General features: G+C 38.4%; 1 protein-coding gene across 8 annotated transcripts in view; it reads right to left on the bottom strand.

The window, feature by feature from the left end:
- Positions 1-14,320, bottom strand: part of cspg5a (chondroitin sulfate proteoglycan 5a) — a 60,663-nt gene that overhangs the window by 6,500 nt on the left and 39,843 nt on the right. For 2 of the 8 annotated variants that reach the window (XM_084944096.1, XM_084944100.1), the window contains exons 4-5: positions 5,637-5,715; positions 2,104-2,160 (exon numbers count right to left, since the gene is read on the bottom strand). In XM_084944096.1, coding sequence (XP_084800222.1) covers positions 2,104-2,160; positions 5,637-5,715 — 136 coding nt within the window. Of the gene's footprint in view, positions 1-2,103; positions 2,161-5,558; positions 5,716-14,320 lie in introns of all 8 variants that reach the window. The other 6 variants (XM_084944102.1, XM_084944097.1, XM_084944099.1 and 3 more) reach the window with 6 other exon arrangements.

The raw sequence follows: 14,320 nt of genomic DNA on the forward strand, positions 1-14,320 counted from the left end.
AGCAACAACAGTTCACAGCTGTCACAATGACCTACAGAGAAGTCAAATTTAAAGTCAGAAGTTTTCAACTATCTACTTTATTATTGAGATCAAAGATTAATCGCAGAATTTGTTGTTTTTTAAGACCATATGGATCACACTCTGCACAAAGGATCATAAGAATGAAATCATTTTTAAAGAGAGGATCTAGTATTTTTTTTACTGATTTACACATCAAACCTGCAGCCTTTGCACTTCAGGTTAATTCTGTTATGATAAGTCAGTCTGAGAGCCAATTCAGTCAGTGGAAATGAAATCCTCTTAGAAATTACAGCCAGCTCTGCCTCATTTTCTGTGTGGAATTTATTTAGTATTGACAGAAAACAATTTCATTTCAGGGTTTGCTGCAGAGAAAACTGTGTGGCTGGACTCTGCTGAATTGCTGTGAAAGGAAGATTAGGGACAAGTGGGTTCAATCTACCACGGTGAATGAAACACAAAGCGTTCTATTACTGCCGGGAAACTTTGAGTGTTCTTTGTGTTATTGTGCAGAAATGGCATTGTGTGAGGGGGTTCAATTTCTCTGTAAATTCGTCTTTTTCTGAACGGTATTTCTTCTTCCATTAAAGCCTCAGCATGTGTGCCTGTGTGTGTTATGGAGGTGGTACAGTGGTTGTCTGGACATGTGACAAGGACCTCACAAGGTCAGCAGCTCCTTGTAGCAGCAGCAATGCTGTTTTTATGCCTTTGTTAGACTGGATTTTTTAACTTCTAGGCGTTGGATCTTTATTGCTGGAGGAACTATTCTTTTGGCTGTTGGTTGCATTGTGTTAACTGATCTTGTTTTATTTACATTGTGATTTTTTTCTTCTTCCAGAGCAACGTTCTTTACTGGTTTCCATAGATTTTCCATTCAATTCTAATTTCACAGTACTCACTCTTTTATCGCAAGGTGATAAACAGACCTAGAGGGATTTAGCTATTCTAGAAAACTCTGGGTAAACCATGAGCTCCAGGAATCACCTAATGGTAAATAATTAAATTATATCAGATTGCTTAAAGCATCTGCAATCATTTTTTTTTTTTTCATTTTTAAATATAAAAAACAGAAAAAAAAGTAACCAATTTAAATGCTATGTGTTACAAAAAAATGCTTAAAAAGGGTTAAAACGCTACTTTAGTATCTCACTTTCATAAAATTTCATGTGACAGATTAACAAAAGAATAGTCAGATTAAAGCCGGCATGTCTAAAATATTCTCTTTTTTCTGTCTTAAAAACTGAAAATAAATGAAGCTTTGCATTCAAAGAAGACATTACTCCATTTTCATGAGCTAGCTAGCAATTTTTTTCAAAATCTGGAAGTAGAATATTAGTGTAGAGCCCCTCAAATTTGAAATTTAAATATATATACATATATATATATATATATATATATTTAAATGTGCCTTACACTCGCAGGGCCTTCATGAGTTAGTGTGACCCACGAGTCCTAGTGCCAGTCTCAAGCCTGGATAAATGGGAGGTTTGCATCAGGAAGGGCATCTGGTGTAAAATCTAACCAATCTGATCTGTCCACTGTGGTGACCTCTCAGGAAATAAGGGAGCAGCCAAGAGTAATTACCTACACAAGTCAAAATTAAATGCTTTTTTTTTTGCCCTTTAAAAAAACCTGTCAGTTTAATGCTACCAAATAAGTTATATTTGCATCCATTTGGCTAACACATACTAACACTACTTAAAAAAACAAAAACAAAACCAAAATAAACACCTGAAGACCATAAAAGCTGGAAAAATAAGGGTATTATATAAAGCCATACTTTTAATCCTTATGAATATTAAATGGAGCCCAAAGTTTACCAAATGTAAATTTGTCAGGTCAACACTAAATATTGGCTGTCTTTGTTAATTTTAGTTGTGTGTTCTGCTCTAACATAGCATGTTTTTCTGACTTTACTATCCCTTTTTATTTTGGCTTTTATTGATTTTGTGGGTGGGAAAGGCTCAGATTGATTCACTGATAGTTGAAAAGGGTGACTGACAGGGCCACAGTAACAATGAAAGAGCTGTTTGGGAAGGCGGAAGAGAGGATCGGGACTATCTAACATTTGGGATTCGATCTTACCTCACAGTCGGACTCCTCTTTGGTCTTACACTCCCAGGTGTATCTGCTCATGGTTTTCTGAGGGGAGGGGGATGGGGCAAAGGGTTATACTCCTCAAAAACCATACACGGCATCCTCAGAAAGACAGATAAGGACGGACAGAGAAAGAAGGAGGGTGAAGCGGAAAGAAAGAAAGAGAAGTAGCGAGAGGCACGGCAGATCAGAGGTGATACAGAGAGATTAAGTGGCAAGAGAGGCAGAGGGAGAAGAGGGAGGCAGACAGGAAGAGATAGAGACAGATAAAACAGAGAGAGAGAGATGGAGCACTGGAGACAGAGACCAATAGTAGGAGTAACTAGACTTCCTCTCGGATGTCAGCTGATATTCCCAGCTGGCTACAGATGCGGACTCTGGTGCTGCCCGGTTGTAACTCTGTATCACCACAGTACGTACAGTTTTGGATATTTCTGTTCAGGTCACAGCCTTCATAGCACAGACACTGCGCTGTTAGTTTGGAAGGGAATTCAGGGTATTTGCTTTATTAGAGGATTATTTGGGGTTTATTTGGGGAAAACTGGTGAGTTCGTGTGGTTTTTGGTTTGGGTAAGTTCATATGGAAAGGTCAGTTTTGTATGTGGTTGGCAAACCTGTTGCAAAATTAATCTGGGTTGAATAGTAGTTGGAAACTTTAAGATACTGTAAGATACTAGAGAAGGAAATCAGTTACATAAGTAAACGATTTAATAATCACTTGCAATATTTTATATATTCTGATTTATTTCTTTTACCCTTGGACACCCTCACTCTCAATAGCACTAGCATTTTTTTATTAAACGTTCATTCGAAACACTGGAAATCTTAATTCAGAATACAAATATAAATTAATAGACCTGCAGGATAAATATGTGAAGCCTGACATTGCTACAGTGATCGTAACCCGGCCTTGTGCTTAAAGGTATATTTTTGTAAATAAATATTATCCTCCTCACCAAATACTGTGATGGAAAATATTTGCACAACAGTCCTAAAGGCATTTTTACATTTCCATGTTTGCTAGCCTGTGGTTTCTTATTTCACTGTCTTCTCTGGCAAATTCCTGCATTTCTTGGTTCATTTTCACCAGCTAACTATAAGTCAGTGATATGTATGACACTGCATCAGAAATGTGTACTATACATAATCATCAGAATTATGTGTAGATCTCACAATTTAGCTTAAATTGTGCAAACAGTTTACAAATACTATTCAACCCAATGGATGAGAGGTAATTTTCAAGGTTTGATGAGTTGTCCTGAGTTAGGAAGGAGAGCTAAGAGATGATGTTAGAATACGATGATAGGTTTTTTTTTACTGGTTTGAGTTTTTAGATATTTCAGGGTTATAAATGGTAAATGGTATTTAGGTGTGGTTACAATGAATGGTTGTGACAGTTTTCCATCTAAAAACTGCTAGCCTATGCTGTCGCATAATATTAAAGAGAATCATAAAGTAAAAACAAAAAAAAAAACAAAACAAAACAAAAAACCCCGAAAAAACCTACGAAGTTGTTAGAGGGTGGTACCACATTTTCAAAAGGCTTCAAATCTGAAAACAAAACAAACTCTTTACCAGTTGTAGCACTACAACTACCCATGCTGCTACAACGTTAGCGTTAGCTCTACAAGCTACCCATGCTTCAGTTAGTGAGGCACCTGTCGAATCTCTGCTGCCTTCTTCAGGCAGCAGCGAGACGTTGCATCTCAGATGTTTATCCTGATAACCCCAACCATGTCCAGCAAATATCCCCTAAAAGCTTACCTGGTTCTGGGAATCCTTCCCCCATTTTCTCCTCCCCCAGAAATCCAAAAAACCCTCCCATTTCCCCGCCCACTTTCAGGATAAACAAGTCAAGCAGACAATTTGTTAAAAGTACAGATTTCTTAGCAGCAAAGCAAAGCTGCAGTGGCTGATATGGCCACTGGGTGGCGCATATTAGCGACAGAGCAGGCATGCCATGACATCCTGATGCAAGAGGTGATCAGAAAGAGATGGGATAGGGAGGGGTCACAGAGGGGAGTTTTTTGTTTTTTTCTTATAGTAATCAGGGCGGTTGCTCAGTTTGCAGCTGCATTATGAAAACAGTCCATAAACATTCAGACTACATGGTTTCAGGAAATCAGTGTTTTTTGGACACTATTTAGACAAAATAAATTAGGGAACTGTTTTAGACTTTGCCTAAGATAAGAAATTATAGGTTATTTCCAGCCATTCTCACTATTTCAAGTTTTCATTGTACTTGAACTATGCTATGTTGTAAAATAGGATAAATAAGCACTACACCAAGAAACTAAATCAATAAACAGAATCAAACTATAAGCCTTTACAAGAGTTGTGTTGCAATGGTAACGGGCTGCAAGGGCTCAGTTACTCCTCGGGTATTTATTTCTATGATTCATTACCGTCCATAATTCAATTCAATTCAATTCAATTTTATTTATATAGCGCCAAATCACAACAAAAGTCGCCTCAAGGCGCTTCATAACCTAACAGCAGACATCTAATTCCACATATTTGTAGCTTGTCAGTGATTTTGAGAACAGCATTTGTATGACATGCGGGACCTTTGTGTTGGTTAATGAGAAACTTGTTTCACATTGTAAAGACATTGTAGACATGACGATCCACGACAGGAGGTGTTTCAAAATGGCGTATTCTTCAAGTTTCAATCAAATTAGCTTTTCTCATTGTGTTAAAATGATAATTGAAAATGCAGTGTGTAGATCTACAGTTGCTAAAGGTCCTTGACTATCTGTGCAGATATTACAAATATAAGTCAGGACATGACTTCATTGTCATGGGTACCGTATATAGTACAGAACAGCATATTTTCACATGTTTATGCTCTTTAACTTGAAGTCGTGTTAAATTTAAATTTTAAAATGGAAGAATTGAGAGATTTAATGCATTTTTCTTGTTCTTACAGGAATTGAAATGTATATATGGGATGAAATTCAACTTGCAGATGATGCAAAATAGCTTCTAATGTTATGTGAGTTTTCATCTTGGTTCATTAAAATAAGGATTTGAGGTATTACAAAGACAAAAAAACTAAACAGGAAAACCTGTAGAAAAAAAGAGTGTGATTTGTTTGTGATAAACAGGCTCAAATTTAACTTCAAAATTAATTCATGTGATATTCTGATTAATGGATTAAATTTGTTCTTAGATAAAATCCTATGAATGTGAGGGTAGAAATTATGAGAGTGCATGGATGCCCGCTCGCTATTATTGCATTTAGATTTCCTGCAGTATTTTAGAAAACTCCCACCATTCTTTATTGCACTATGACCACTCCCATCCCCCTCCTTTAGCATTTCACACCTCGGAGTATTGGAGAATACTCATGCCCATGCATTTGGAGGAGAGTCGAGGGCCCGGGCAGGATTTGGGGGAGATGCAGAAAAAGGGGTGAGAGATAGAGGCGAGAACCACGTTACCTGACAGATAATGTTATCATAGTAAGCCAATGCACGGGCATGAGGGACGTTAGGAGGGGTGTCGCACAGTTTCCTTACATTTGGGTGGGAGCCCTCAGCGATGGTGGACAGCGAGAAATTATCATTGTGCTGCTCCGATGAAGGCCGGTACTTACTGCTGGGCATCAGAGGATGGGATGGAGAGGATGATGAGAAAAAAGAAGGAAACAATTAGGAGAAGAAAGATGGAAAAAAATAAAGATGTTGAGAAATTCAGAGAAGGAAAGAATAAAATACAGAGCACAGCAGCAAGGTCAAAGATGAAAGTGAAAAGATGTGAATTTGGGAGGACAAAAAAAAGAAGGTTGGAAAAGAGCGAAGATGAGGAAAGAAAGAATGACAGTAAAGAGAGTAATGGTAGTTATTGCAGGGCCAGGTTTGGAAATGTAAGTTGCCAATTTGAGGATCCAGCAAGTAAAAAAGAGAGATGCAGCAATGATGTGAAAAAGAAAAGGGCATTAGGCGACATTTGAGCAAAAGAAGAAGAAGAAGACAAATGGAAAGATGGTAAAACAAAATGGGATCAAAGGAGAAAATACCGAAGTATCAGTGGAGAAAAAAGTGAAGAAAATGACAAATTTAGGGAAAGATTACATTGTTGACGAAAAAGATAGAAGGGGAGAGAAAAAGCAAGAAAGCAGAATTAGTCAGACCGCAAAAGATTAGGACTTCTGCTTGTCAGAAAAAATCAGACACAAACATTTTATCTGTGATGCAACGAACTAAGAATAAAAGGATACCTGGATCAGTCAAGAGGCTTCACCTTGACTCACATTTGACCAATGATTGTTTAAAACAGGGAAAAATCCAAACAAGTTAAAAACATACTTTTGTGTAGATTCGCTTTTTCTCAACTCAGCTGACATGACTGATGCAACTGATCTGTGTTAATAAAATCTAGGAAAATAAAAATCTCTACCATACAAATACATTATACACATGCCCCGCCACAATAGGAAGCAGTACCGAGTCTTGGACTGTAAAAATATCTGGTGGTTACAGGTGGCGAAAAGTCTGGATTGTCCACCTACAACATCGTTCAAAAGCCTGCAAAATGAAACCTGCTGTTTTCAATCAGCAGTTTTCAGAAAGGAATTAGAAATGCGAGCACTGATGTAACAATCTTTTATTTAATCAGACACTAATGGGGTGAAATTACCTGCTTTCACACATCACTTCCCTGATCAGAACATGGATGTAGGAGAAAAAAATCATTATTCTCCTAAAGAAGCAGCTGTATATCAGCTATTTTCAGCAAAAGGCATGCAAAATCTGCACCAGGTCCTAAAATTTTAATGCTCTGATGTTAGATTTTTAACTGTTTTACTACAGTTTTATTGGCTTGATTGATTATTATTTTTATTTATTAGCATTTTAAGACTATTTTTGTCACTGTTACAATAAAAAGCAGTTAACTACTTCTGGCTGCTCCCCTATTCACAAGGGGCAGCCACAGCAGGTAGCTCCGCATGTTTGATTTGGCAGATTATTTACACCCAATGTCCTTCCTGACTCAATCCCAAAGGGATTTGTATCTCCTCCTGGGATGGAACCAGGGATTCATACGGAATTAAAAAATATTACAAAAATTAAAAAACAAAAAAACTAAACAAAACAAAAAAAACTGCCTTTTAAAAAAATGAAAGCGTAAATAAATTGTGGCTAAAATCTAATATTTGTTGACCCATCCATCCAACCCAACTTCATCTGTGTATAGCTCAGATTTCCTTTTCTCCTCGGATGATAAGAAACATGTATTGAAAATTCCTGCAAAGTGTTTCTTTTTTCCATCTTACGCCATAAAGGAACATCTTTTTACTGTATGTTAGGTTACTAAGCACCAGTGTTGGGACTAACGCGTTATTAAGTAACGCGTTACAGTAACTACGTGGTAACGAGCACGGTAACTAGTTATTATGCCAAAATCAGGAACGCGTTACTCGTTACTGGGATTTAGATAGGGTCGTTACTCGTTACTTCGTGTGGTGGCTATCGCGGAGCTTCCACAGATTCAGTAACATTAGCAAGTGGTGGAGGCCAGCAGGTGGATGAGAGAAAGGGGACGCAGGAGGAAAAGAGAGACCCGAGGCGGCCGCTGGTCCAAGTGTGAACTGAACTTCAGGTAAGAAGTTATGACCTGCAGTCTATCTGGGTCAGATATAAACCAAGTTTAGGGGGAGTTTATTTTCGTTATTCTGACTTTTTCCGTACTGCGTACTAGCTAGCATAACGGAGTTTCTATACAGCTGGGTGGGTGCTATGAAGTTAATGATGTTGAACTTTATTTTGTTCATAAGTTATTAGAGTTGCCAACCGTCCCGACTGGTATTCAGAGAAAATATTACGCGTTTCTTATTGAGGTGAAAAGGAACAGTTTGTCCCGTAATTCAGCTACAATGAAAAAGACACAAAGCTGGAGTTATTCTGTGTCTTTGCTGCACAGCTGCCTCTTCTCCTCTCATCCTCTCACCCTCCCTCTCCCGTTTCTACTTCAATCATGAAAACTGATCAATGATCAGCTGATCGGCTCTCTTGTTTGTTTATCGCCCACTTTGCGCCGAAAGAGGAAACCAGCGGATGTCGCGCTAAACAACAGCAGCACGTTTAAGCTTGATCAGCTGTTGTTAGAATTTATTTAATATTAATTTCTAGTATCAGCTGATGTTTGCTGGAGCCACAGCTGCAAAAAAGCTGCTGGTCATGATATCGGTTTGGTTATCTGGTGAGTGGGAAACATGAAGATGAAACCAGGAGATGTCCTTACTGAATCATCAGAGCTGAACAGGTGATGGAGAAACAGGTTTACCTTTTAGGTGACATAAATGAGTTGAAGGGAAGTTATGAACTGTTTCTGAGAGACAAATAACACCAGGATCCTTTTCTATGTAGCTGACAGCTGGTAACTGTGCAGGTGCGGATCTAGCAAAGTTTTGCCAGGGGGGCCAGGTAGGGCATTAACAGGGAGAGGGGGGCACAAAGAAATACTTTTCTTTCTTATTCTCATTTAAAATGACTAGCTTTTAAAAAATAATTATCTGAATCTTACAACAAACGATTGATAGATTGATACATATATACCATCAAAACAGTGAACATCACTGTCACAACAGTGTTTATTTTCATTCAAAGGCTTTGTGATTTTTCCAATAATGGTGGGCCAGTCTCTGGTCAAAATGCCCGGGCCAATTTTCTGTCCCAGTCCAGCCATGTATGCAGCTCATCTGCAGTCTGGTGTTACCTACATCTTCCTATTCAGAAGGCAGAATTTCCGAGTTCTGAGTACAATCGAAAGCACCACGACTGCAGTTTTTGTGTTGGATGTAAAAGGCGCACATGACGCTGTGACGTAGGCTAGAATCATGGCAGCAGTCAATGACGGTCCAGGCGTGGGATTTCTCTCGTGGAAATATGCAGATTATCTTTTCCTCTCTATTGGTAGGTGGCACAGTGCACTTGTGGCAAGTAAGCAAGCTAGAAGACTGGCAAAGTTATGGAAGCAACACATTAACAAGAGAATTCTGAGTAAAACTAGTAAAAGTTACTTTCCCTAGTAACTAGTTACTTTGAAAGTAACGAGTAACTTGAAGTAACTGAGTTACTTTTGAGAGAGGTAACTAGTAATGTAACGAAGTTACTATTTTAAAGTAACTTACCCAACACTGCTAAGCACACACAATGGAGCACTGACGACATATGCAGTATGGTCTAATCTGCCTCCTGAAAACGAGGTGTACTGCTGTGAAACAGACACAGATACACTCTGGCTTTTCTTTCATCTCAGGAGAGAAGCAGCAAAGAGGAATTCCCTTTCTATTTTCTTCCACTTCAACTTCTTAACTCAAAGAGATGTGTGTCTCAGAGGTCAAAGCAGACAGTAGCGGAGTTTCATAGATTTGTGTCTTCTCAGCTGTCATTTGTCCCAAGCACATATTAACCTTTACCCTGAGCCTCTTAACATTTTAAATCCCTTTCTTATCTATAGTTAAACAAAAGGCTGTGATCTACTTACTACACAGACACACACAAAAAACACTACTGCTTCTCTGATCCGCATTCCTGAGATTTATATTTGATGAACCACAGAACAGGAAAAACAAGATAATGACACGAGAGGGGGAGACACTGAAGTGCATCACCAGCTTTGGACCGTTCACTCTGCTCTCTTTCTGCCAATAGCTGTTAAAATGCTGCACCTAAGATAACAAATATATATTTACATACTTGGTGCAGAGTTTTGTGCAGATTCACAAATGAAAAACTTCACAATTAGCCATATAGCAGCTACAGGTATCATGACGTTTTCTACCTGCCTAAACATGCTTTCCTTAATATTATTTCCTTCACAATAATGAGCCCTAATACATCCTACAGATTTGGTAATTTCTGATTATTGAAAATTGCCAGTGACAAGTACAGGGGGTGATAAATTGGTCACTAAATGAACACACTGGTAAAGCTGGAAATTAATATCAAAGAATTAAATGTAATAAACAATAAACTGCAGTATAACATAATAAAAACATGCATATGTAGTCTGAGCAGTTAAATACATAACTTGAATCTATCAGACAGGTAAGGGTAATGAGTATAGTGCTTATGATAAGTCAGACAGACCAAGGTTGAAACAGTCGTTCTCGATTTTGAAATAATATCCAGATTATTTGTCTTGAAGAAGGTCTGGGCGGATGGATGGGTCAATCTAACTTCATACTGGTGCTGTCATTTTGATTGAATTTGTCTTATTGTTACTGTTATAGCATCTACTGATGTTTAATTCTAACAAATTAGCGTTTATAAACTTAAACATAATATTTCCTAAAAGTGAAACCAAGTTTGTTTTTTTGGGGTGGGGGTGGGGGTGAATAATAACTATGTAATAATTGATTCAGGATCCTATATTTAATCTCATTCCAGCATTTGTCATTAATGACAATGAGCAGCTTCAGTTAGTATAAACAGCATTACATGAACAAACTGGTATTCAGCTTGATTCCAGATAGGTAACGCCTATAATTTGATCATTTAAATACTCGAGATAGAAAAAAGCTCATTACTGTTCAGACAGATGAAATTCCCTGAGGAATTTGAAAATGCTTCATAACACTTCATCAATCTCTTCCTCCTCCCTCCCGTTCTCTCTTTTTTTTCCCCTGCTCCATCTTCGACCAGGATGTTGGGTCTGATCTCGACTGCGGCAGAGAAACACTGCAATTACCCAAAGCAGATGGGGGAGTGTGGGAGTCTCATGTATTCATGAGGCTTGTGAGAAGCACACACTCTCCTCTGTGTCACGTTGACATTTTTTCTCTGTATCCGCCCTCTTTTATTCCTCTTTCACTTTCTCTTTCCTGCAACAGTCCCTCTGCCTGTTTCATCCTGCCCTCCTTTCTACTCCTCTAAAATGTCGCCCTTCGCCTCCTTTTCTCCTTTATGCTCTCTTGCTTCTTTCTCCTTTATTGCTCCTCTTCGATTTCTTTTGCCGACCACTTGATGAGGCTCTGTTGTCTCTTTCATGCTGCACCCTACCGCTCACACCCCTCAGGTCGCACAGCTGTATGTAGGTCAACCCCGCCTCCGCCTGTTTCTCCCAGCCTCCCTCCCCTCTGCCTGTTCAGACTGCCCTACTTTCAGCTGGATCCAGAGTACCACTGACATCACCCTATCCCCCCCTTTTTTAATTTCTGCTCACTAGCATTACAGCTGCTACTGACTGCACTACTTTTCCTTCTCACCATCATCCTCATCGTCCATAATCTGCTCTACCATGACTAGCAGGAAGATAACCTTCTCAGTGGAGCTAAAAATAAACACTGTAGCGTGGGATCTGGTGATGAGGAGTCGGTCCTTGGGTTCACATTTGCATCCGTGATGCTTCTCATCCACGACGACTTTGTTGCTAGGGAGATCATCACTAAAACGCCAGGACTGGCAAAGCAATGCCGAAACAACCCCCACCCACTCTTCTTGTATTCAGTCCAGCCCTGCAATCTGTCTGTCACTCTCTTTTTCTCCTTCACTGTCCTGTATATCAAAGAATCAGCCTTTTTTTGCATTGTGCATTGTGCACTTGTGCACAAGTGTGTCCCATGGTTACAGAATAAGGTCCCTCATTGACTCCATAAATTGTCCTAACACGACTAACAATGTGTGTTTTAGAGGCCAAAGCAGTTCCTATATTAGAGCATTTTTAGTTAATTCTTTGCAACACATGTATATATACATATACAGGTCTTCAAATATCCCAAGTATTATCTTCAGTGGTCAGGTCATTAGATACATGGGAGTGATCTGTGCAATCTAACTGAATCCAGCACAGCTCTTCTGCCCCAAAGTTTACTGGTATGACACACATAGGTGTTAATTCAAATCATTTAAGATGCAATGCATTAAAGCTGTGAAAAATGACCAGGATGTTCAGGAAAATCTCTTTTATCAAAATAAAATCCATTAGTTTGTTGTAGAAAGGTATCAGCATCCTTTAATATGTCACTTTTTCAAAATAAAAGCCCCCAATTACTTAAAAAAATGCAGAACTGTTTCTAATGTTCTGACCCCATATTGCATTTTGAAGTATGCACAAATGTCTTATTCTTTAATGTTTAATTTTCTTATTTCTTGTGATTAAACTAAAAACTAAACATTTTGATATTCATTACTTTTGGTTCAATCTGCAAAACTTTACATCTGAACTCTTAAAGAGGTCTCTATACACTCTAGTTACATCAATGTAATTAAAGCTGCAGTGCAGAGTAATTACTTCAGTGACTGACTGAAAAAGAAATGCTAATCGTCCTCCAGTATCTCAAGATTTCATGATTGCAAAAAGCTCGGCACATCCCCGTGTGCTGTAAGAAACTAAAACAGTTATTTTTTCCAAAATTTTTTAAAAGCAGTTCAAAAATGAGGCAGGTCAATTAATCATAAAACATTAGGCTGAAAACATTTTTAAAAATCTGAACCACATGAAACCATTCAACCACAGTGGTGGTGGAGAATCCTTCACATCAAATATGCTTCATGCATCAAAAACACTTGCGATGCTCCAAAACCAGAACAAAACCTTTCCTGCTTTTCTTCTTTGCACTGCCTGCCGCATCTATCTTGTCATCAGTTTTTCAGCCGGCTGCTCGCCATCAGCTCTCCATGCCGCCCCTCCCACCCCTGGCTTCCTCCTGCATTCCTTCAGACTGTCCTCGTCTCTTTGCCTTTTCTTTGTTGGCTTTTCCCTTCTCCTCCTACTTTTATACCTGTATTTTTCTTTCTTATCTTCACTTTAAATAGCGTTAAACTATTCTCTGTCCTAGAAACTGGATTCAGACTAACCTCGATTTTTGACTCTATAACCAAGCATCCTATTAACCTCAAAGGTTTAAGTCTATAGTAAAAAGGACATTATTCATTTATTTTCACTGTTGTCAAAAATTTTGACACGTGTTAAAAATACATGAATTAAACACAAATAAAAAATCAGTTGCTGTAATATTTAAGCTAATTTTTGCCTATATGTTTGTATTCTCCTTGCTTTGCATGACTCTCAGTTCAAAATAATCCTTATATATCTTACACTGGGCCTTTGTCTAGCCCATCTATATGAAACAGGTGGTTTTAGTTCATCCCCCCATATGAAGCTCACGCTCTGTCTTTGACATCAGACAGTTGAAAGAAATCTGTGTGAAACTGGGTGTTTAAAAAATTCTGGTGCCCGAGCTTTTGGCTCACAAGGATTAGTTCAAAGGTGCATATGCTGAACTCATTACTTGCCATGTTTAATGTGGCCATTTCACCTCTGTAATAGTATGACAGAAAATAAGGAAAGGCAGACTCTGCTGTCTGTTTTTTACATACAAACAAAGTTCAGGTATTTTAGTCCACTCTTCTTTAAGTTGTTGCTTTAGCTCATTTAGATTTTTTAAAATTCCCCTTTCCACCATTCTGTTGTAGGTTTTCAGTTGTGCTTAGGATCATTGCCCAGTTTCTGACAAGCTTTATACAGAGGTCGTGATCAATTCAGTGACTGGCTGCAGAACAAGCCCAAATAACCACCCAGCGAAACATCTGCATGTCGTGATTGTGGTTATGCAGTCACTGTACTGCTGCAGAAAAGCTGCAGTTTCACTCTTTCGTCCTTGAGCTCAGCACTGAATCTCTTTTACTTCAAATGTTCTGAGTCATTCTTTCCTGAAAATTTTGCTGTGAGATGTGAGAAGTAATTGCTGTAAAAAAAAAAAAATACACAAGCATTTTCTGCAGCCCTGTCTCTGAGAGAGGAAGACTCATGTTATTGTTTACCTCACCTGCCTTTCTTTTTTTTACGTTTCTAATATTTTCTGTAATTCTGCTACGAGCCTCTGACATTTTACGAAATCTTCACTCTCTGTGATTTCAGCTCCCTTTAATCACCTCTAAACATCTAAATTAAAATATTAAAATGGTGCAACATTCTTAATTAAAATGTAACTTTTACAAAAAATAGAAATTGTTTCTCAAATAATATCAAGTTTGGGTTTGGGTCCCTTAAATTAATCAGAGATTGTTGTTGTAGGTCAGTGCTCTCTAAAAAGAGGCAGGATCCCTCAACGGGAGGTGCTTATCATACTCATTGAAATTCTGCTCTTCTTGGTTCTTATTATTATTTTCAGTCTTTGCCTCCTGTTGATCAACATGTTTCACAGCCAAACTTCTGAAAACAATCCTGCTGCGGTTTCAAACTCCAAAGTACTTCT

Source organism: Perissodus microlepis, chromosome 11 (genome assembly GCF_051167445.1).
Source record: "Perissodus microlepis isolate ML-2025 ecotype Zambia chromosome 11, ASM5116744v1, whole genome shotgun sequence".
Classification (NCBI taxonomy): Eukaryota; Metazoa; Chordata; class Actinopteri; order Cichliformes; family Cichlidae; genus Perissodus; species Perissodus microlepis.